The sequence below is a fragment of the Geospiza fortis genome, unplaced genomic scaffold (assembly GCF_000277835.1).
Source record: "Geospiza fortis unplaced genomic scaffold, GeoFor_1.0 scaffold101, whole genome shotgun sequence".
Classification (NCBI taxonomy): domain Eukaryota; kingdom Metazoa; phylum Chordata; class Aves; order Passeriformes; family Thraupidae; genus Geospiza; species Geospiza fortis.
The window spans coordinates 2179536-2201956 of NW_005054388.1; the positions used below are offsets into that span (position 1 = coordinate 2179536).

At 45.1% G+C, this 22421-nt stretch overlaps 1 protein-coding gene and 1 long non-coding RNA gene across 2 annotated transcripts in view; one reads left to right on the top strand and one right to left on the bottom strand.

Moving 5' to 3' along the window:
• The first annotated feature begins 2860 nt into the window (after nucleotides 1-2860).
• PLEKHB2 (pleckstrin homology domain containing B2) lies at nucleotides 2861-15452 on the top strand. Its single transcript, XM_031060699.1, has 7 exons — nucleotides 2861-2939; nucleotides 3961-4113; nucleotides 4935-5037; nucleotides 5929-5968; nucleotides 8105-8194; nucleotides 9309-9420; nucleotides 11411-15452. Exons 1-7 carry the CDS (start codon nucleotides 2903-2905, stop codon nucleotides 11545-11547), a joined length of 672 nt encoding a protein of 223 aa, XP_030916559.1. The 5' UTR covers nucleotides 2861-2902; the 3' UTR covers nucleotides 11548-15452.
• Nucleotides 4000-22421, bottom strand: part of LOC115948396 — an 89027-nt gene continuing 70605 nt past the window's right edge. The window contains exons 2-3 of the long non-coding RNA XR_004082216.1: nucleotides 5641-5714; nucleotides 4000-4049 (exon numbers count right to left, since the gene is read on the bottom strand). This is a non-coding gene — a long non-coding RNA (uncharacterized LOC115948396). The remainder of the gene's footprint in view (nucleotides 4050-5640; nucleotides 5715-22421) is intronic.

Below are 22421 nucleotides of genomic sequence, written 5' to 3' on the forward strand. Positions count from 1 at the left end.
AGCCACAGCGCCGGGAGCTGGCTCGGGGAGCACAGACAGCTCCGGGAAAGGGCCTGCGCAGCTGGGCCGGAGCCAGGCAGCTCCAGGAATAGAAAACTTGCGCTGTTGGGAGCGGGAGGGGCCGGGCAGGGTTACGTTTGAGCACTGTGCTTCCTGTGCTCTGCCCCGGTCCGGAGGGTAAAGTAACCTGGGGAGCGTGCGGGCACTGCTGCTCACCCCTGCTCCGCTCCGGGGCTGCCGCTGCTGGCTCAGCCCTCCCATCGACACGGGCCCACTGCTAGCTCAGCTAGGGACTACGGGCTGCAGGGGGGAACACTTGATTTATTTTAAAGTGTGTTTATCAGGAAAGGGACTGGAACAGACTGATGGATATTCCGCATTATATTCCGTGCAGAAAACTGCTGTTCCGGGGAGCAGAAAGGAATTGTCCCACTCCTTTGCTGCATCTACTCCTAACTCAAGTTCAGTTTAGAGTGCTACTATTCTTAGATTTCAGCCGCCAAAACACTTTTATTCATATTGGTTATAAATTAATTTATCTTTGGTTAAATCCCATTTTTCATGTTGATGGCACTGGGCTGGTTTAACAAGCAAATACTATTCAGATGCAGATGATCTTGCTAGGCTATCTTCTAGCTCTGCAAATACACTTTTAAACATCATGTAGGAGGACTGTGAATACTGTAGAGGACTTCAAATGAGTCCTTGTGCTTAAAAAGTTACAAGGAAGAATATCTAATTGTTTTTGCACCTCCCACTTTAAGTGCTGACAGATTTTTCTGTGTGATTCCTTGCTCTCTCTCCACAGCTGACATTTTAAACTTAAACTCTGAACTGGGAAAGGATATTTCCTTTACTTCGGAGGTTACATGCAAGGTGCTCTACAGCTGCTGAAGCCCTGTTTGCTCTTGTAGCTTTGACAGCTCTGAAACATTCTGAATGTGAGACTTTGTGAGGTGTTCTGTAATCACAGGCAAAACTCAATTTGTCAAGAGAGAGGTTTTCTTCTTTGGTTCTTCCCCTTTTTGTGTCTAAGTTAAATCTAATTATGCTATTGTGTAACAGAGTTAGTTTAAAGGTAGCAACAACATTCCGTGGCCTAGCCTAACGCTTGCAGCAGAACTGAAGTTCATGCAAATTCTTTTTTGGCTTGTAGACTAGGAAACAGCCTCCAGAAATAGTGATTTCACCTTATTGGGCAAATTGGAAGACATGGAAACACCATTAGAGACACTCATTGCTGTGAAAATGAAGAGCAAGTAGACTGTTTGCTTGTAAAGGAGAATCCAAGGGAGAGAAGCCTGTGTTGGGGTGGTGGCAGAATGAGCCTGAGGTCCTTTGTACTGCTTTGTTACTTTGGGAGAATTAATTGGCCTCTATTTCTGGAGCTCTCTCTCTGTATAGGGGTGACAAGAGCACGCTCAGACCCCAGAGCAGGACCAAGTGGCCACAATTAAAGCAGGACAGGAGTCTGGCACTCCTTTTCAGAAGTGGGCTCTCAGCAGAATCTTTCTTTTCCCAGCAAGCTGGTACAAAAGTCAAGAATAAGAGGTTTATCCTGGAGTTCAGACTTTACCTGCAGGTGGTTCTCACCATCATATCCAAGCCTGTGCAGGATGTGGCATTCCTTAAATATGAAATCCTGATGGTTATAATCTTGTGTGCTACAGTATTTGCCCAGTAGTCTGAAGAGGACACAGCTTCAAGTAATATCCATTAGATCAGAAAATGGATGGATCCTTAGTAACTTCATATTTTGCTAGAAGATTACAAAACTCTTCTTTTTCTCTCTTCTCCTCAGCTTTAAACACATTCTTCTGAGGTTTGTCTGGGAAAAGTTCCTCTGTTTACCAAATCTACTATGCCACCTTTCACCCCTTCATGTCCCCCCCACTTTATGCTGCCACAAGTAGAATTATTTGTTCTTTGTTAGGTTTCAGTATCATCTCTGTCTCTCATGTCTGTCTCTCTTACAGGCCCCACAAATAATTTCTAAAAAGTAGCCTTCTCAGGGGAGGCTTAAAATGCTTCTGTTCTTCCTTTTCTAGTTCAATTGCATCTGAACAGTTGAGTTTTTATAATCTCTTTTGAAACAATAATCAGAACACCATTAGGCTGTAAAATAAAACCTCATTTTCCAATATATCCCATGTTTGATGTCTTTTTTCAGCATGCTCATAAACCAGAATGCAGTGGCCAAGTACTTAATGTCACGTGTGATGACTTGAATTTAACACAGAGTCCTTGCCCTGCTATTTCAAGCTTCATTTAAAAGCTGAGGAGAACTGAAAATCTTACTTTATGTGCTCATCTTTTACTTACTTTAATTCTTAGAGTAAGCTAGTGATGATTTGAAAGAAATACAAATCATAAAAACAGCTTTCTCCTTCCTGTTTAAGATTAAACTGTTTCAGCTTTTGTTTTGTCTGGACTTTGAGCCAGTGAATGAAAAACACAGAAGAGGAAGTACAGACAAAAAAAAAAAAGAGAGGCAGGTAGAAGTGCTTGGTAACTTGAGACTGCAGAATACAGGATGTACACGTATGCAGAGAGGACTTTAAAGGAACTGCTGGTGAGTCAGGAGGCAGTCATTGCAGTCTGTCTCTTCCCCATTTTCTAAGAGCAGCAGCAGGAGGGTTTTGTTGGCCAGTTAAACACCAAGGTGGTCTCTGACAGTCACGCTGGATCACAGCAGTTGCACCTTTGTTACGTCTTACAGCACCAATTGTGCTTACTGAGTACCTTCAGCTGGGATCTGCTGCGTCTCTGCAACGTGAGCTGGGTGCATGCAGCTCTAATAGATGGTACTGAGATGCCTCTTTTTAATGTGTTACTGTGAAATACTGACAACTGTTTTTCTCCCCCCTCCCGCTTCCTCTTCTGCCCACTAGATTAAGCAGCAATGGCATTTGTGAAGAGCGGATGGCTGCTCCGGCAAAGTAAGTCGCGGGTCTTTCTCTTCCTTCTCTCCCTGTTCACTGGGATTTCTTCAGAAAACATCACAGCAGCTGATGTTGGAGTAATTCCCAGGTTTTCTTAAAACAAGTAGTTCTGCGGGTTGTTTTTGTTGGGTTTTTTGCTTTTTACTTTAAGGACACGTCACATAATGACGTGTCATGATGGCTTTCCCACATGACCTTTGGGTGCTCCAGTGGGAAACAGGATATAAATATATCTGAGGTGTCTGACTGGCATTCAGCTTCAGATGCTGCTCTGTAATTAGTGCTGTGTAAATGGGGACTTGGAAACCTTACCTGACACTTCAACTTAGTGTCTTTCAATTAATCATGCCCTCTGCTTGTTCCTGCAGCAAGTTAGAACTCAAGCATCAGGTCATGCATGTAAAATAAAACCAATTTTGCTTTGAATTCTAGATGAAATATGGCACCCAATTCTCTAATGTTCCCAAGTGGGGATGTTGTAATACAGGATATTGCTTGGCATTTTGGAATGTGTTGCAGACATCTTTTCATTAAAAATCCTTTCTTAGGATTTTTTCCCTCCTGAGAAGCTGAGAGGCCTCAGAAGCAATATGTAACCAATGGTTATCTGCTGCTGTGGAATGCAACAGGTGCATCTGTGTATTGGTCTCGTCTGCTTGTTTGTAACTAATGGCCAATCACAGCAGAGCTGACTCGGACAGGGAGTCTGAGGCAGCTGCCTTTGTTATCATTCTTTTCTATTCTATTCTTAGCTTAGCTAGCCTTCTGAGATGAAACTTTTCCTTCTATTCTTTTTAGTATAGTTTTAATGTAATGTATATCATAAAATAATAAATCAAGCCTTCTGAACATGGAGTCAACATTCTCGTCTCTTCCCTCACCTGAAAACCCCTGCGAACACGGTCACAGGAATGTTGTTTGGGGCAACTGTGAAGGTTTTCTTGGTTTATTTTTATTAACTTTAGGAGAGAAATATTTCCCAATATGTGCCCTCAAAAGTGACTGTGTGATTTTTAAGGTACTATTTTACGGCGTTGGAAGAAGAACTGGTTTGATCTGTGGTCTGATGGCCGCTTAATATTCTATGATGATCAAAGTCGCCGTGATCTGGAAGATAAAATCCACATGAGAATCCACTGCATCAACCTCAGAGTGGGGAATGAATGTCGAGGTAATGATGAAACCTTCAGGATTTGTGTATCCTGAGATTCTTTACAGCTTCAGTGCCTGCCCAGCACACCACGTACAGCACTACTGCAGATGTAAATGTGTCCAAAGTGTGTGCAACTTCACTGGTCTTGAATCCCCCACTTCCAAAAAACTCAACCCCACCAACTCCTAAATTGCTTTGGAGATACCCAGGGTGTGGTATCACCATGTGATAGATTAGGTTAGGGTTTGATAGTTTGATACTTCCTGTTAAAACTCAGGGAGGACAGCGTACCATGCATGCAGGAGGATGGGATGTTCTCAGCAGGGCTGTGTGTCTGATACAGAGCAGTGCTGGTGTAACCACAGTGCTGGATGGACAGAGAGGCACAGCTAGAAATGGGAAACCTCAGCAGGGCTCTGTGTCTGATACAGAGCAGTCCTGGTGTAACCACAGTGCTGGATGGACAGAGAGGCACAGCTAGAAATGGGAAACCTCAGCAGATGCTTTTCCTAAGTTCACTTCTGGCATTTGTTAGTGCTCCACTTGGTGCTGACACAAGGGAAGGACACAAGTGCTGGAGAGTACCATTGCTAAGTATGGATTGGTTCTGCTGTGAGACACTTGCATTTTGTAGGGAAGGTGTTCAGAGCTGCTTACTTTCAGGACACTCTGAGGAGTAAGAACCGGTTATTTCCTTCTGTGGCTCTGATGCCACGGAAGGCAGATACAACTGGCCCTAGTTTATTTTGTCCAGACTTGCTTAAACTGACTCCTTTCTTGTCCATGTGCTCATGTAGTGTTGTTTATACTCATAACTCATGTCTGTTTTTCTCACTCAGATTTCCAGCCTCCAGAGGGGAAGCAGAGAGACTGTTTACTGCAGATTGTTTGCCGTGATGGGAAGACAGTCAACCTCTGTGCAGAGAGTGCAGATGACTGCCTGTAAGACAGCCAGAGAATAATGCTTTTGCTGCCTCTCCCTCTTTTATCCCTCTCCCTAGTTATTTTCCTCCCTTCTAACTTTCAGAGATATAAGAACATTTTCAAGCAAATAAAAGCAGGTTTTCAGTGACAAAAACCCCAATAGATCTCCTAGAAGTTTGTAGCTCATGCAAACTAACTGCAAGTTAAGTCACTGAAAACACTGAAGGGTGAGGAGAAGTAGAAGAATCTGATTAATATGATCAATACAAGACTTGTTAAACAGATTTTTTTAAACTTTTACTATTCTTCAAGAGCGCATGATGTGGCATTAGCCCAGGGACATCCCAGTAGCAATAGGAGGAATATTCCAATATTGTGAACTCTCAGCTGAGCTGGGCTGTATAGAATTGGATAACTCCTGTAATCACTGTTTGCCAAGAAGTGTGTTCCATGGGGCATGCTCCCAGCCCTGTGGCAGGGCAGGAGCTGGGTGAGGTGCTCCTGCCTCCTGGGAACAGCAGCAGCAGCAAGGCCCCTGCTCTAACCAGCACAGATGAGCTGTTCTGCTGGGGTGCATCCCTTCCCATTACCTCATCCTGAGCATGACTGCATATTTCCTACCTGTTGTGCTTGCAGCAAGGACCTCCAAAACTGCATCCATTCCTCCTCTTGTTCCTCCTTGCTCTTTCTCAGCTCTGCAAAGAAAGTAATTATTTCTTAGTCTTGGTGTAACACTTTGGTGCATTCATTTGAGTGTCTCATTAGGCTTTGACGCATGCAGTACCTAAAACTCTGCTCCTGCAGTACCTCTAGTAGCTAACCTTGTTTGTTTCATTGACCTGAAAGAAAAAGGTGGCAGTAATTTTTGTCAGTGTTCCACTAACCAATGTTTTTTTTTTTTTTTTGCAGGGCATGGAAAATTGCTCTCCAGGATGCCAGAACAAACACAGTGAGTGTCCTACCTAGACTTTATAGTGATGGAGAAGCAGTACATCAGTGTTCTGTGTGATCCAGCAGTTGAGTTCTGAAATCATCTTCCATCCTTCTCTGCTAGAGAAAAACAGGGTCATGAGCATAATAGTAAAGCTTGTGGGTGGGGAGAAGAATGATTCTCTGGATCACAAACACATCCTTACAGCCAAGTCCAGGCAAATACATGCTGTGTGGAAAACAATTATTTTAAGGAATGATTTCTCTGGTGGAAGTGAATGTTTGGAAAGCTGGTCTGTGGGCACTGAGGCTGTGGGCAACAAGCAAATCTCCTGCAACCAGCAAAAATGAACTTTTCACTCCTAGTGTTTGTTGCCTCCCAAGATGAGTGCAGTGCTAAAGGAAGCTTACTACACAGCAGCTGTTTGTTAATGTAGATCCATCCTACTGTGGGATGATTCTTGGCAGAGACATGGGGAAGAGTGAGATGCTTGGAGGGGAGTGCAGGCATGCTGAGGAGGAGTGTATTACCTCAGCATTTTCTGCAATTTGTTTTTCCTTTAGACTGCCTTCCAGAGTACTCTGCAGCACTAGTTTTCCTTGGATGACTAGGCTGAACCAACCCAGAGGAAATGCTGTGTTTTGTAGAAGCTTATCTCAGTTTCTGATGGGTCACATTAACATTGCCACTGTACTGGGGCATCTGTCAGATGATATAACTTAGATTTGTAGATACCCAAAGCAAACACTTGTCATGGCAAAACTACCCCAGACATGACTGCCTCTGACTGCAGCCTTGCTACACTGCCTGTGGCCTTAAATGAGAAGTGAGGGATTTGTCCTCATGCAGAGGACACAACACTCATGGTCTGTCTGCTCTAGTTTTAGAGGATTTATCCCACCTGTGTGTGAGATGGTGGCTCCTGGTTTCAGGAAATGGGAGCTGCTGTTTTCATGTCTCTGACACTGCTGCCAGCCTTGATAGATGGCTCAGAACATGGCAGTGCTGACCTTGGTCAGCCAAGGCAGACCCCAAGGCTGCTCAAAGTAGAGCAGGTAGCCCTCTACACAAGTAGATACATAAATTAACATCTTCCAAAGCTATTAAAAGTGTCCAGTGAACACTTGGACTAACTGGGAAGTGGGTTTGAGTCTGTAGGTGTGTGACACACTTTTCAAAAATTCCAAGCATCCAGCAGTGCCTCCTAATTTTCCTGGAATAGTGGGGTGATCACCTTAGCTTTGAGAACTGCATCATTTACAGGTGTTTGCAGGCTTGTGCATGGCTTGAACAGAGATCCCTGTGGCAGGGCAGAACACATTTACTGCTAAGATGTGAGCAGATTTCTCAGGTGATGGAAATACCCCTTCATACAGTAACAGTGTTTCAAGCAGTCCTTAGAATCTTCACCATGAGTTTGACTTAGGATGTAACCATATTATGTCCTCAAATGCCATGATTTCCTCAGTCCAAGAGATAATACAACATTTGCTGTTGATTTATTAAAATGTTCCCTTGTGAATTAAAGAATGGGAGCTGGCTTTTGCCTTGGAAAAGGGAACAAGAGCATCACTGCAGATTTTGGATATTGGAGGCAAGAATACAAAGGTAGTGTAAGAAATCTTAATTGTCTTTGAGAACTTATTCTAAATAGACTGAAGTGTTACCACCTCTGCCTCAGTTACCACTTTTGGCTACTGCCTTTGTTTCCTTTACCTGCTTCTGCAGAACTTGGTGATACCAAGTCACCACTTGGTGATACAATAACTCTAGGGTGCCAGGAAGCAGCCAGCTTAGTTGTGAAGATTTCTTTATCTGAAGACAGAAAATGAACAGGAGGATAATTTCTAAATCTGAGGCTCTGGAATGGTGGGAGGAGCCAGGGTGCTTGCATGTACACATATGCATGTCTGTGGCACACACAGAGGGAAAAATTTGATGGCTTCTTTCCGTGGCTGATCAGGAATTTGTATTCTCCCAGGTCTAGTCTCCAGGTCCTTTCTTTCTGCAGCCTTTACAAGGAACTCACTGCTTTCCTAACACACAGTGTGGCTAAAGGTTACTTTCTCTTTGGGGTCATTAAGTTTTAATCCTTAGACTGCTCTGTCTATCTGTAGGAACAGGTGATAACTGCTCTCTCTCCTTGGTGTTTAGGGCTATGTGGGATCTGATGTGATGTATGATGAGACAGCCATTTCCTCAGCCCCTCCTCCCTACACAGCTTATGCCACACCATCACCTGAGGTAAGATTTGCAGTCAGGAAGCATCAACATGAGTGAGGCAGCAGGAGCAGCCTCCTTCAAGCACTCACAAAGTGCTGCATTGTACTCTTACACCCAGCTTTAAAGCTTTTGCAACAGCAGAGAGTAAGGCACTATCAGCCTTTTGCTGCTCATATTTGAGATGGATTTCCTTTGAAAGGGATGAGGCACATTTTGTTGGAAGGTGTATAAAGGGGTGGCTGCTCAGTGAACTTGAAAAATAAAGCTTCTGAGAGACAGGGCAGAATTTATTTGGCTGATCTTCAAGTACAGTGGTCGTGCAGCTTCTAACATAAGGAAGTGTAACTACACTTTGATGTTGTGCAAGAGCTGGAAAGGTGTAAGATCAGGAGTTTTAGAAATGGGCTGTAGTGACTGGAGCTGCCACTTTTAACACATAAGGATTTTGTTGTACCAAGATGTCACAGCAACACAATAACTCTAGTTCCTGGATACACAGTTCTTTTGCAGTGAAGGAGCAGCTTTGGGACCAAACCAGGATATGTTGGGGAATTCTGGATGTGCTTAGTGATGTGCAGTAATATGTGAGGGGATAGTTTGGAGCACTATTGCTTGTTGCACTATCTGCTCCAGCCTCTCACTCTTGTTAAAAATGAGTTGTGGTACTGGGAGCTTCCTCTGCGCAGCCTCCTCCTTTGGAGAAAAAAAAATTCTTCTAAAGCACACAGCTCTAGAGCATTTATCTTTAATCTGACATTTGTTTGCAGTGTACCCTCTTGGAGGGCTGGCTGGAGTTTTTGGGATTGGCTGCTGCCTTCCTGGCACTTCTGAGCTCCCCAGAGAGCTGTTGTTGGCATGAGGGCAGAGAGGAGAAGCTGGCAGGGCTGCTGTGCCTCTGCCTGATGATCCAGGCCCTGCCTCTGCCGTTGCCTATTGAGGAAAGGAAGAGAGCAGATGCTGCTTAGGAGTGCCCTCTTTTTCAAGCAGCTGTTCTGAATCCATTCCAGGGAGTAGATTGGCTGTAGCAGGACAGCCTGGATACTTTAGTGAAAGAAATGAAGGCAAATTGAACAGTGTGCTTGATTGGATCCATAGCAGAGTGTACCTGTGTAACAGCCCTTTTTAATTTCCCCAGGTTTATGGCTATGGCTATGATCAGTACAATGGTGCGTACCCCCCAGGCCCTCAGATCTTCTATGCCTCCAATGGACAAGCTTATGCTGTGCCCTATCAGTATCCATACCAAGGTAATCAGCACATCCTCACCTTCCCACAGAAGCTGCTTGAGTCAATCTTTCTGGCTTTAGCTCTATTAATCATCATCCTTTACCAGCCACCACTCCTGTACACGGAGAAAGAAACCTGACCTGCAACTGGAACCCAGTCCACTCACCCTTTCACAACAGAGGGACTGCAGTGAAATTGGCATGAAGGGATTTAACCTTCCCAATGTGATCTCAGCATAGTTACATTGCTTTATGAACTCCTTCTGAAGCATACAGAACTCCTAACTACAGCATGTTTCCTAAGGAAAGGTATAAGAGCCAGAAGAAGATGTGATTTTGTGATTCAGTACTTCATATTGGGCATTGATGAAGCTTTTCATTCATCTGCTGCTCTTAAACCTAGTTTAATTATTGAAACACAAGTTTCAAAGGTAAATCCTCTCCCAGAACAAGGTTGTACCTGTTTCCATCCCTTTGTGCTGGAATTGCTGTAATTGCAGCATTTCAGCCACATGAAATCTCCTGTTGCTCTGTTCAGGTTTGTAAAGCTTTCAATCTCAGAAAGCAAAGAGTAAAATTGTAGGGTGTGCTTTTAATCAGTCACCTTAATTTAGGGTTAGTTTTGCACAAAGCCCCAGTCCTACATAACTGGGGCTTTAGAGTTATATGTTAATAAAAATGAGAGAACTGATTGTTTATTATCTGACTTGGCAAACAAGAACCTCTACCGAGAAATTTTTATTTCAGTTTTGAGGGAGATTTTGTTTGACATTTTTCAGATTATTTCACCTGTCTTTTCCATTTTTTATTATAAGGGAGGTACATCAGCCTTTAAAGCTTTTAAAGTTTTCTTCATATAAGTTACTGAAGTCCTAAGATACAGATGATACATATTCAAACACAGAGGAACATGTGTTCTGTTGGTTCTGAAAAGCAGTAGCTTTTTAAAAACCCAAGAACTGTTTTTAAAAACTTAAGCAGGCCAAACCCATATGATAACAATGCAGCATCAAACTCCCCTGAGCAGTTTGCAGGTGTGTTAAGATACTGGTTACTGGTTGGGCATGGTAACCAAGGCTCAATGTTTTCCTTCACCAGGGTCACTGCAACTAAACCTTAGGGTTCAGATTCACCACAGCACCTCACTGACCCCTGTACCTTCAGCTCTGCTGCTCCTTCTCTGCAGTGCCATAGTCCTTCTCAGAGGAGAGACTCATGCATTGTTCAGAGTCAGTGGAAGCCTTTCCTAGTTGTATTTAGTTGGATTACTTAAGAATCTGTTACAAAACACCATTGTGGGATTTTCAAGGATATTTAATCTCCCTGAAATGTCTGGAAGGAAAACCAGTACTGTTATGTTTGCTTTGCAGCTAGGAGCTGAATCAGAAAACATGACAGGTGAAGCTGTTACAAGTCTGTTACAGAGCAGGGGTCAGTCAGTGGCTACTTGAGTCCAAGGGTAATTTCTTACTACTGGCCAATCTTCATCTGAACAGAAATGTAGCAGCTGTCACCACCCCACAGGTCAATCCAGGATGTGAAGGCTAAATTGCAGTAGGCAGTAAATGTAAATAACTCATTCACAATTTCAGACAAATGACTGGCCTGAGAATTGCCAAAGATTTTTTCAGGGGGAGGGGATAAGGGGGAAGAACAAAACTATTTGCCTTAACTTCAAGGCTGAATCAATTTTTAGACCCATTTCTTATATTAAATCGATAAAGTGAATACAATTGTTTGCAGAACAATGTTCACTTTTACATTTGTAATGAGTTTTCCTCACAGATATTAAGCTGTTACAGGGCTAGAAGTGTTGCTAGGATTGCCCTTAGATTTAATTAATGTGGAGGCTGAATCCAAAGCAGAAATGTATTCTACCTGTGCAGCTGACAAAATATTAGTATTCATTTGAAGGAAGAATGTGAAAGAACAGGTTGTTTTGAAATTGCAGTGTATGGTATTAAGATACACATTTCTTTTGCTCTCCTCCCAACGATCTCTTATTTCCTAGGACCTTATGGGCAGCCCCCTGCAAACCACGTCATCATCCGAGAGCGTTACCGTGACAGCGATGGGGACCTTGCACTGGGCATGCTGGCTGGAGCAGCAACTGGAATGGCTCTGGGATCACTCTTTTGGGTCTTCTAGATTACCCTTTCCTTATCTCTGTAGTTCCAAACCCCTTTATTGTGTGCAATAATATATTGGCAATGTTGTTTACTGTTAAACTTTGAAAAATGCAATAGTTATTTTTCAGTAGTGACATCTTAATAACTGATTCTTAACTGTCTTAATGAGAGTTTAAAGGCACCATTTAGTTAAGTGGTTGGAAATGGCATGTGCTGCTCTTGAATTCTGGTCTGATGTTCAGAATTACAGGGATCAATATGAGCACCAGTGTCACGTGGTAGCAGTCACCTGCTTTATGAACAGACTGTTGTAAACACCATAGGAAAAATGATTGGTTTTTTTTTTGGGGAAGGATCTAAGATCTAATTCAAATAAGGGGTTAATAGGAGTCCTGCATTAGTGTACATATACTACTGGCTTTTAAACATTCACTGGAAAAACATAGAGCTCAGCAGAGATTCCTTGGCATTAGACAGTCTGCCATGCTTGAGGGTTTTTTTGTTTGTTTTCAGACTTGCCTGCAGATGGTAGTGTGTTTTCTTAGGTGCAGCCCTGTACCTGCCTCTCACACCATCCAGGTGAAGTTGTCTCTGAGAATGTATGAGCAAACCACTAGGAAGCAGCAGCACTCCTCAATTCTTTTATTCTCCCAGAAATGTGAATGACCAGTGGCAAGGAAGAGCAGTGTTTGTTGTTCTAGCTCCCTCTTTATCCTGGATGACTCTTGTGTGGTCAGATGGAAGTTTAGCTGGATCTTTAGCTTTGCAGGTGTCTGCAGAGCAGCAGCCTCAGATACTGCAGGAGCTGCATGGTTAGGAGCCAGCTATTGTCTCTGCTCCTCACTACCATGGCTCAGCAGAGGCTGCAGGAGGAAAAGGAACTTGAGCAGCCCTTGCTCTGTTGGGCCTGCCAGCCCCTCTGCAGCAGGAACAGGAGGGGAGAGACAAGCAACTCAAGCAGACCTTGCACACAGGCACTTTGATATCAGCTGCCTTGCAGGGCTAGGATATGATGCCTGCCGCAGCCACCAAGGTTTGCTGAACCAGGTTCCTTATTTGCAAGTAATTCTGAGCACAGCTGAGCCTGGGTTTGTTGTATGTACATTTCCCCCTCACATTCAGCAGGTCTCCTCTTCCCTCCATGACTTGTTGAGAAAAACACTCCAAGGAACCTGTCTGGCTTTGCTTGTATGTGTGGTTTCTCTAGTGTGCTGTCCCCTGGAGTGCAGCTGTTTTGTGTGTTACATGGCCTGTTCTAATCCGTGCTGAGCTGTGCTTGGCAGAGAAAGAAAGCTCTGAAGAAATGCATGGGCTTTCTTGTTCAGGTAAATGAGGCAGGGTGCCTAAGTTGAGTTCTTATAGTAAAAGGACTTATTTTTATACTTCCACTCTTAGCTTCCTGTATTTGCATACTGTTTTAATGGTAAGTCATACTTATGCTTCCATTTAGAAGAAGGTTAATTTCCTTATGGTTCACAGGGTTTCATGTCAGGAAAGATGAAAATAGATGAGAACTTGCACCTATATAAATTTAGCTGAAGTCCCAATCTTCATTTCATCCTAAAATTCTCTTGGCTCTTTCCTACTTATTTAAGTAATAGAGGTCCTGGACAAGAGTTTGGGTAGCAGCCAGGGGAAGCACTAGGCTTTCATGAGCCTTAGGACTAACTCAAGCAAGTGGAATCACTGGAAGTAAACAGACAGATGTCATTGTGGCTGCTTTACTAAGAGTGGCCCAATCCAGGGAAGGTAAACTGCCTTCAGGAGGCCAGCTCTGAGCTGTACACCAGTGTGCAAGCATGTCCTTTCACAGGTTAACACAAGCTGCACGTGGTCAGCCAGTCAGATGTACTGAGAGGACATTCTGGAAGTGCAAAAGAGGACTAAAGGGAGAGTTTCCTATTGCTAATCCAAACCAAAAGAAATTGCAGTACACTACTGAAGCTCTCTTAGAGACCTTGAGGTCAGAAAGGGATGGAATGTAAGTGGGCAAACATGTCTGCCCTTTTAAAAAGCCCTTTAAGAGGTGAGTTTGGTTACAGGTATATGCTGCTGTTTGGTTTGTGCTTTGCAATAGTGAGTTCTGCAGAATGCCTCCATCTCCTCCTCTTCCTCTGTGATTCTTAACTTGTAAGGGGCAGGGGAGAATAAAACCACTGGGCATGATATGATTTTCTGAATTTCCTAATGATTGGGAAAGGATAACAAAAAGTGAATCAGCTGGGTTTTTTGTTTTGGTTTGGGCTTTTTTTTTTTCAGAAGAACTGTTAGTCACAGCAGGGCAACATATACTTTGTGTTTTCAGGAGATAACTCTGTCTAGGTCCCTAGTTTCTTCAAGTGAAGTATATAAAATAAAGATTGTTGATTGCAAAACATTCCTGGGTTGAAATTCAAAAGAAATTATCTTTTAAAAAGTTCAAAGTGAAGTAATTCTCCATTAAGCAGATAACCTTACACTTCTCAATGGAAAAACACACTTGAAACTGAAGCCAAAGATTGTAGTTTCAGCTTGGAAACAATAGGCTGCTTTTGTACAAAAATCATGAAGTATTTTCTATCTCAGAAGCACAGGCATTTAGAAGCCAGAAAGCAAGTGTATGAACTTGTGCTAGAGCATGAAATCACGAGCACAGTTATCTCCCTGCAGGTGCTTGTAGCCTTTCTGATCTCACTGCAGAGACAGAAGTGGCACCGAGACAGAAGTGGCAACATCCTGGTGCATAAAGCAGCAGCAGGTGGATTGCCACCTGAAGTCCCTGGTTGTTGAAGCTCAGGCTTGCTTCCTGAAGACATGCCTGTCTCTCCTGTTGCTCAGGAACAGAGCAGAGCTTTGGTCAGATGCACAGGAATGTCTGGCTGGATGCACAGTCATGACTCAATAGCCTTTCTCTTCACTTCATGTATCTGCAGCTGGTGGGGTGCTGCTGTGAGCTGGAGATGGGATCTGGGGCTTGGAGGGACAGCCATGCCAGATTCTGCAGACCACTGATACCACAGTGATGGGAAGAGGCAGCAGGGGTGGCAAGATAATTTTCCAAGCAGATTGAAATGATTGTTTCTGAATGGTGCTATTCATGACTATAATTCCAGTTATATTTGCATAGTACTCAAGCTCACATTCCTGGTTTGGGCCCAGCACTTAAGCCCCCTAAAGCTATGGGAGGTTCACAGGCACCACAGTGGCACTGTTTTTGTGCAATGTACACTGTCAGGGAGGGATAAATCTGTTGTACAGCAGTGCCAGTCTGTTCAGAATTGAGGAGGTCATGAGTCCAGATGTACATCTGGGACTTGTTACTTTTGGGCCCACAGTTATGGACAGCTGGACAAAACCAGGCTTCCTGAGAGCGGGGTGGGAATGCTCAGCTCTCTGAAAAGTCTGACCACATTAAAGAGGTCAACCAGGGTTATTCTTAGTTCCATGTGAGAACATAGCTGTTGGCTCCTTTTGCACGAATTTGAGGGAGAGCCAGTCTCTTCCAGTGAGTGGTAAAGGTTTATGGACTAGGCAGGAGGTGTGGGCAGAGTTTCTGTACAGAACAACTGCACTGACTGCCAGCAAAGACACACCTCCCCCAGTGCTGAAGCACGTTCTGAGCAGTGTCCAGATGGAGCTACCCTGCATGTCATCCAACCCTGGCTTACTTTGTTCTTCAGTGAAGATTCAGTAGGTGATGGAACCAGCTGTGCAAGTGGAGTGGAGGAGAAAATTCACACCCATGTTCTCAGATGTGTTTGTGCTTTTCCTCCTCAGCATAAGACTGTGTAAGTCATGGAGGGTAGCATGCAACAAGTTTCCCCTCCAGAACCTTTATGTTCTTGTGCACTCCCTGTCTTTACTGCAGCTTTTACTGTATGTCCTCATTCTCATTATTAATTTATAGCAAAAGAACCATAGCAATAAAAGTCATATTTAGTGTAATTATTTTGTCTTGACATGTTTACTAGCCTTTATTCAACACTTCTCATTTAGTTGGAGTGCAGACAGCTCAGGCTGACATACCTTGGGCATCTCAGTTACCATTTAATAAGCATGATGTAAGGTCTGGGAAATCAGCAAAGTAACTCCACACTAACGCCACTATACCAAGATTAGAATTAAGACCTATTTCTTTCTAATGGAGTTGAAGGCTTTGACTCAGAAATGTTTAATCTTGGATATATGCAACACTGATCCAGATTTAACATTTGACATTGTGTTATCAACAGATTTGTACTGTTTAGTGTTAGACTAAGCTGCTTGGAGCACAGATGTTGCTCTGGGCAAAATGCTACTGGTTGCTGTATTGGTATTTCCTGCTTATGAATTGCTTCACAGCAGTTGGGTACAATCAATAGTTTGCTTTGACAAAGGCACTAAATGACCACAGCCAGCTCTGCCTCCTAAAGGCAGACAAGCTTGCATGTTTGCAGGAGTTAAACTTCTAGCCTGAAGGAGCACAGTACATTTTGTAAAACAGTATCCCTGCTTTGTGCACATTTTGTTTTTACTGCTGTGGGGTGGTGGGTTTTTCGCCTCCAAACTGGGGAAGGAATGAAAACAAAACTGCTATTTCAACCCATCAGCTAATGTCAGAGTATGCAATGCTTTTCTCCACAGCACGGTATGTTGACTGTGCCTGTTGTGTCAGTCAGCAGTTCCATATGATGGATTTACTAGCACATCATGTGTACCTAACCCTACCCACCCAAGCCCACTTGTACTGAAATTCTCTGCACCAGAACAAGTTAGGGAATTAACTGTGCAAGGCTTAGCAGCTCCACACCTTCCTGAGCTTCCAACAGCTTAGGAATGGGCTTTGCCTCTGCTCCTGCATTCCCTCTCCTCTTTGTGGTTGCAAAAGGCAACTTCCATAATTAACTTGGGTTGTATTCCTAGAAGTACCTGTATTTGTCCCTCTCTCCTGTTGCAGTTCTACTGCACTGCAGTGAGCTCAGTGTTCCTTAAATTTCAGTGGAGCTGAGAGTGTCCCCCAACCCTGTATGCTGTGAGCAGTCACTAACCACAAACCAGAGCTGGCTGGCACAGACCCAGCTGGTTTGGAGCCTCCCAGGTGCCACAGAGCATCTCACTGGGTTTCAGAGTTTTTGGTGCATCTCTAAAAGGCTCCAGGACTCACAGGGCACATAAAAACTCCAGTGTATCTACATTAATAATTTCAAGTTTAAGAGCCATGTGATGATTTTTAAGGTGCAGGTTGGGAAAGTTTCAGACCAGCAATGCTGGGCTTAACCTGAGTGACTATGGTGGATGCAATACTGATTCTACCCAATCCTCCATGTACTTTATGTACCAAGATTAGCCGTGCATTTTGCAAGATATGACAGGTAAAGTCAAAAAGAGTGACCCCTGATAAGCCCCCTGAGCTTTCTGGGGCCAGGTGCATGGGGGCTGATGTGAGCTTGCCCCAAGCAGCAGCTGCATCTCCTGCCATCCATCAGCTGTGCCCCTGGGTGCTCCCAGCTGGGGAGGCCACAGCCACCTCCCAGGCTCGGAGGCCAGCAGAAAGTCCTGTACCTAACTGAGCCCACCCTTCCTGAGCTCATGGATGACACCAAGCTGGTTGGGACTGTTGATCTGCTGGAGGGCAGGAAGGCTCTGCAGAGGGATCTGGACAGGTTAGATCCATGGACCGAGGCCAGCTGTATGAGGTTCAGTAAAATGAAGTGCCAAGTTCTGCTCTTACCCCCTGCAGCACTACAGGCTGGGGACACAGTGGCTGGAGAGTGGCCCAGAGGAAAAGGCCCTGGGAGATGCTGGTCAATAGTGGCTGAACATGAGCCCAGACGTGCCTAGGTGTGCCCAAGAAGGCCAGTGGCACCTGGCCTGTGTCAGCAATGGTGTGGCAGGCTTACTTTGTTCTTCAGTGAGGATTCAGTAGTTGATGGAACCAGCTACGCAAGTGGAGTGGAGGAGAAAATTCACACCCATGTTCCAGGGCACGATTGTCCCCCTGTGCCCAGCAGTGGTGAGGCCACACCTCGTGTTCTGTGTCCCATTCTGGGCCCCTGAATTCAGGAAGGTCATTGAGGGGCTGGAACCAGACCAGAGAGGGCTGGGGAAGGGGCTGCAGCACAAGTCCCACGAGGAGCAGCTGAGGGAGCTGGGGGTGTTTAGGTTGGAGAAAAGGAGGCTCAGGGGGACCTTGTGGCTCTGCACAGCTCCCTGACCAGGAGGTTGTGGCCAGGTGGGGCCGGCGCTGCTCTCAGGGAACAAGGGGCAGGATGAGAGAACATCGCCTTAAGCTGTGCTGGAGGTTCAGGTTAAACACTAGGAAGAAATTCTTCACAGAAAGGGTTGTATCCCCTCACGCGGCTCCGCCCCTAGATGGCGCCGCGGCCCCGGCGATGGCGGCGCTGGGCCCGGCGAGGCTCCGCAAACGGGGACGGGCGCGGGCAGCGCAACCCTGCGCAGCCTTCCCGAGCCGCCTGCTGATCAAAAGCAGTTTTTCATGGGAATGCTGAGGCACACGAGTGTAATGAAAGGCATTTCCATGCCAGATTTCCATGCTCAAATCCCTAGCTGCTTCAGCTGAAGAGCTGTTGAAGATGAAGTGACGGCGTTTTTCTCGTGCTGGATGTGAAGGGGTATTTGGGCTGTCTTGGCTGTTCTGCCAGGCCAGCAGATGACAGGTCCGAGCTTTGGGCAGCCCCCAGGCTCGGAGCCCCCCAGAGCAGCCCCCAAACAGGAGCAGCCCCCACAGGAGCAGCCCCCACAGGAGCAGCCCCCACAGGAGCAGCCCCCACAGGAGCAGCCCCCACAGGAGCAGCCCCCACAGGAGCAGCCCCCACAGGAGCAGCCCCCACAGGAGCAGCCCCCACAGGAGCAGCCCCCACAGGAGCAGCCCCCACAGGAGCAGCCCCCACAGGAGCAGCCCCCACAGGAGCAGCCCCCACAGGAGCAGCCCCCACAGGAGCAGCCCCCACAGGAGCAGCCCCCACAGGAGCAGCCCCCACAGGAGCAGCCCCCACAGGAGCAGCCCCCACAGGAGCAGCCCCCACAGGAGCAGCCCCCACAGGAGCAGCCCCCACAGGAGCAGCCCCCACAGGAGCAGCCCCCACAGGAGCAGCCCCCACAGGAGCAGCCCCCACAGGAGCAGCCCCCACAGGAGCAGCCCCCACAGGAGCAGCCCCCACAGGAGCAGCCCCCACAGGAGCAGCCCCCAAACAAACAGGAGCAGCCCCCCCCAAAACAGGAGCAGCCCCAAACACACATCAGCAGCCCCGCGGTGCTGGGCAGATGCAGGCAGGCCTTGAGCAGCCTGGCAGGGGCTGCTGGCAGAGCACAGGAGGTGAAGGAAAGCTGGTGATTGATAATCGGGGATCTGTCTTTTCGCTGCCTGTATTTAACACGGGAAGATGGGCTAGGAGCCCTGGCCTGGGATTAGGATGCTCTGGGTCAGTTGTCCCAGCTCTGTCACAGGCTGTTTGTGTGATGTTGGGAAGAGCCACTTTACGTTGTCACATCTCGCTTCTCACTTCCTCAAAAGAGAGACAGCGATGCAAAAGGAACAGACAAGTTCATGAAAAGCTGTAAAGCTGTTCCACTCTGTGCATGCACTGAGGACACAGCAATATCAGCCTGGGCTGACATTTTCAGAGGCCCTTGATATGATCACAAAGAACAGCAATTAACAATGTTTAAATTAGAAACAGCCTAGAATACAGAGGGCAAGGGCTGGCAATTCAATAACAGCGCTGTGGTGGTGTTCACAGGGGTCCCAGGATGAGGGAAGAGGTGAGAATGTTGACTCCATGTTTCAGAAGGCAGATTTATTATTTTATTATATATATTATATTAAAAGTAAATGATATATTAAAACTATACTCAAAGAATAGAAGAAAGGATTTCATCAGAAGGCTAGCAAGCAAGAAGTGGAATGGAATGATAACAAAATCTTGTGACTGACCACACAGTCTGAGACAGCTGGACTATGACTGGCCATTAATTAGAAACAACCACAGGAGACCAATCAAAGATGCACCTGTTGCATTCCACAGCAGCAGATAATTATTGTTTACATTTTGTTCCTGAGACCTCTCGGCTTCTCAGGAGAAAAAATCCTAAGGAAAGGATTTTTCATGAAACATGTCTGTGATACAGCACCGTGTTTCTTTCCGCACAGGATTTATGACATGAGAGCTGGAAGAGATTTTAACCCTTCCTGATCTGAAGCAGCCTCAGTTCCATCACTCTGCAGCACATGCAGGAAACTCAGAAGCCCAAGCCCCAGTATGGTCCATGGTGCACAATCTCCCCCTGATGCAGGCAGACATGGCCAGCAAGACTGAGCATTATTCCAAAGTGGGGAAGGAAAGTAAAGAAACATAATTGTCCTTAGATGGATATTCTTAAAAGGAAATGCTAAATTTCAATCCATGTTTCAAGCTCACTTTGTCTATCTAGATGGGAAAGATCTATTTAGAAAGTGCCTCCCTTCAATTCACAGCAGCAAAGCAACATCAGCATTTCACTTATGTTGGCATCCTTCAAACTGCTGCCGAGCACAGCAGATGGAGATGCAACTGTGTCGTTCACATCAGACCATGAATGACTCTGACTACATTAATTGATTGTCTGGAACTTGAGTCTTTACAGTACTTTATGTGCTTTTGCAATGACTGGCTGACAAGGAAGGGGAAAAGGGAGACAAAGTTGTTTTTAACTACCCTGAAAAATAGTGAGGTTGCCATTTCACTACCAGAAATTTCTCCTGATGTGCAAGGTCACTATAATGCCATGGGATGGCATGTGGCTTGTACTGAACCTGCGTGTGCAGGCTGATAATGTGGGGCCTGAAGAAAACACATCTGGGAAAAAATCCCTCCCACCAGCATAGGACTGTTTGTCTGGATCTAGAACAAATCCTAGTCCTGATTTCTCAATCAGCTGCTCAGCATCACAAACCACTTACAATTTCTTTGTGCCTAAATGTGACTTAACCATCTCCCAGTCCCAATAAAGTTCCTGTTCCCAGGAGCATGATGTGTGTATGGTCTTTCCAGACTGGTTCTGGCCCTTTTTACATCTTCCTCAGTAGATCTAGGCAATCAATCTCAGATTTGGATGGCTGAGAAATAATGAGGAAAAGAGCCCTGGATTCCTATACTCCTCCATAACTTTTCTGAAATATGTTATATCAACCCAGCATCACTTTTTCCCCCCAAAACTTTCTTGAAAAATTATTCCCAAAGTTCACACCATAGCATCCTGCTGAGTTAAAGCAAAATTGTACATGTACAGACCAGAAGAATCCTCTAGAGTCAATCAATAGCTATATTTCTGACTGTTTTAAAACCAATTGTTTCAGATGTCAGTGTTCCAAACCAGGTTTTGTCCTGATCAATACCTCTGACAGCTGTTCAGATAACCTACCAGTGGAACTAATTGCTGATAAAGCTATGCACCTATGCTCAGTCAGGCTAAGATGTGTTTTCCTTATGTAATTGCAATAGAAAACCTCAGATTCAACCCATGCATGCAAAGCACAGCTACTTTCTAGGATAAGCATGAGTTTAGCAGAAAAGTCATACTTTGGTGCTTTCTTTGTCCTCACCACAAAAACAAAATCCAGAAATATTTCCATTATTTCAGCTCTGTCAGTGTGCTAAATTGTAGGCATGGAAATAACTGTATTGACTTGAGTGGCGTGTACTGTGCATACTGAAATTCTTGTGTTGTTGGACAGGACAACAGATTTCTAAAAACACAAAGCTCCCAAGAATACATTAGTAATTTGTGAGGGAAGTGGGGAGAACCCTTCAAAATGCTGGGTTTGTCAGTAGGTGGTGCAGAAGAGGCCAAAATCTGCACCAGCATAAATAAGCAGAGCACTAATGAACCCACATACCAGCCCACTCCCTGGTTTTACAGCTAATGAAGGCTCCCAAAGAGCCATTTTAAGTTAAGGAAATGTCTGTGCCATTAACAAACCAGTCTGCTTCTCCCTTTATCAGAATTATTACCAAATGCTTCAGAAGTGACCCCATCTTGTATTTGCAGAGGCATCCATATCCTCCTGCATGCACAGAATCCCCCACAGATGCTGCAGCACTCTGCATCATATTTTAATGGCACCGGGGGAAAGGAAGAAGTTCAGAGCTGTGCTAGATTGTTACAGACACTGTGGGCAGGAAGGAGAGGTCTTGGTTATGATCATATTCCTGATGCCTTAGGATTTTAGCTTTTATATTTTTCAAGTGATTAAGTCTAAAACTGTCTAAAACTGTTAACTGTCTTCACATTTTGGTCAGACAAAACAATCTCTCTAGGCCTGAAGCTCAAGGACACCCTACAGCCTCACACATCAAAAGCACAGACAAAAGTGAATTGGGAGGGAGCAAACTGGGGTAAATGACTTCATTAGCTGAAGCTGTAATTGGACAATTAAGCCCTGATATGTAAATGGTCCAAACTTACAATTGTCTGAAAAACTGATGACCATTGTTCAGCTTGTGTGTAGCCTCTGAGGCTTCTGACAGCCCGAGGTGAACCTGTTTGAGGCGTTTAATAAATATCCACTTTATTCTCTGGATCTTGTCTAGCCTCTGCTCTAGGAAGCCACTCCAAGGCATCCTCCCAGTAAACCTGAGCAAATGAGAGATGGTGGAGCAATTCCAGGGAAGGGAAGTGTCCTGTCCCAGCACTAAAGCAACTGTGAGGTTCCAAATATTGCTCGTATAAGTACTTGTGAGAGCATTTTAGCTGAGATCTCACTGCAGAGGAAAGCCTACTTTGTTTACTAAAACTGACCACATTAATATTCAGACCAGAGCAGATGAGTTTTTCTGTAGATAGTTCTCAAAGGACAGCTCTCATGAGGACTTTGCCTGCATTTCCAAGCAGGAGCCTTCACTCTTCTACTGAGAATTTACCATGAATACAGCAATT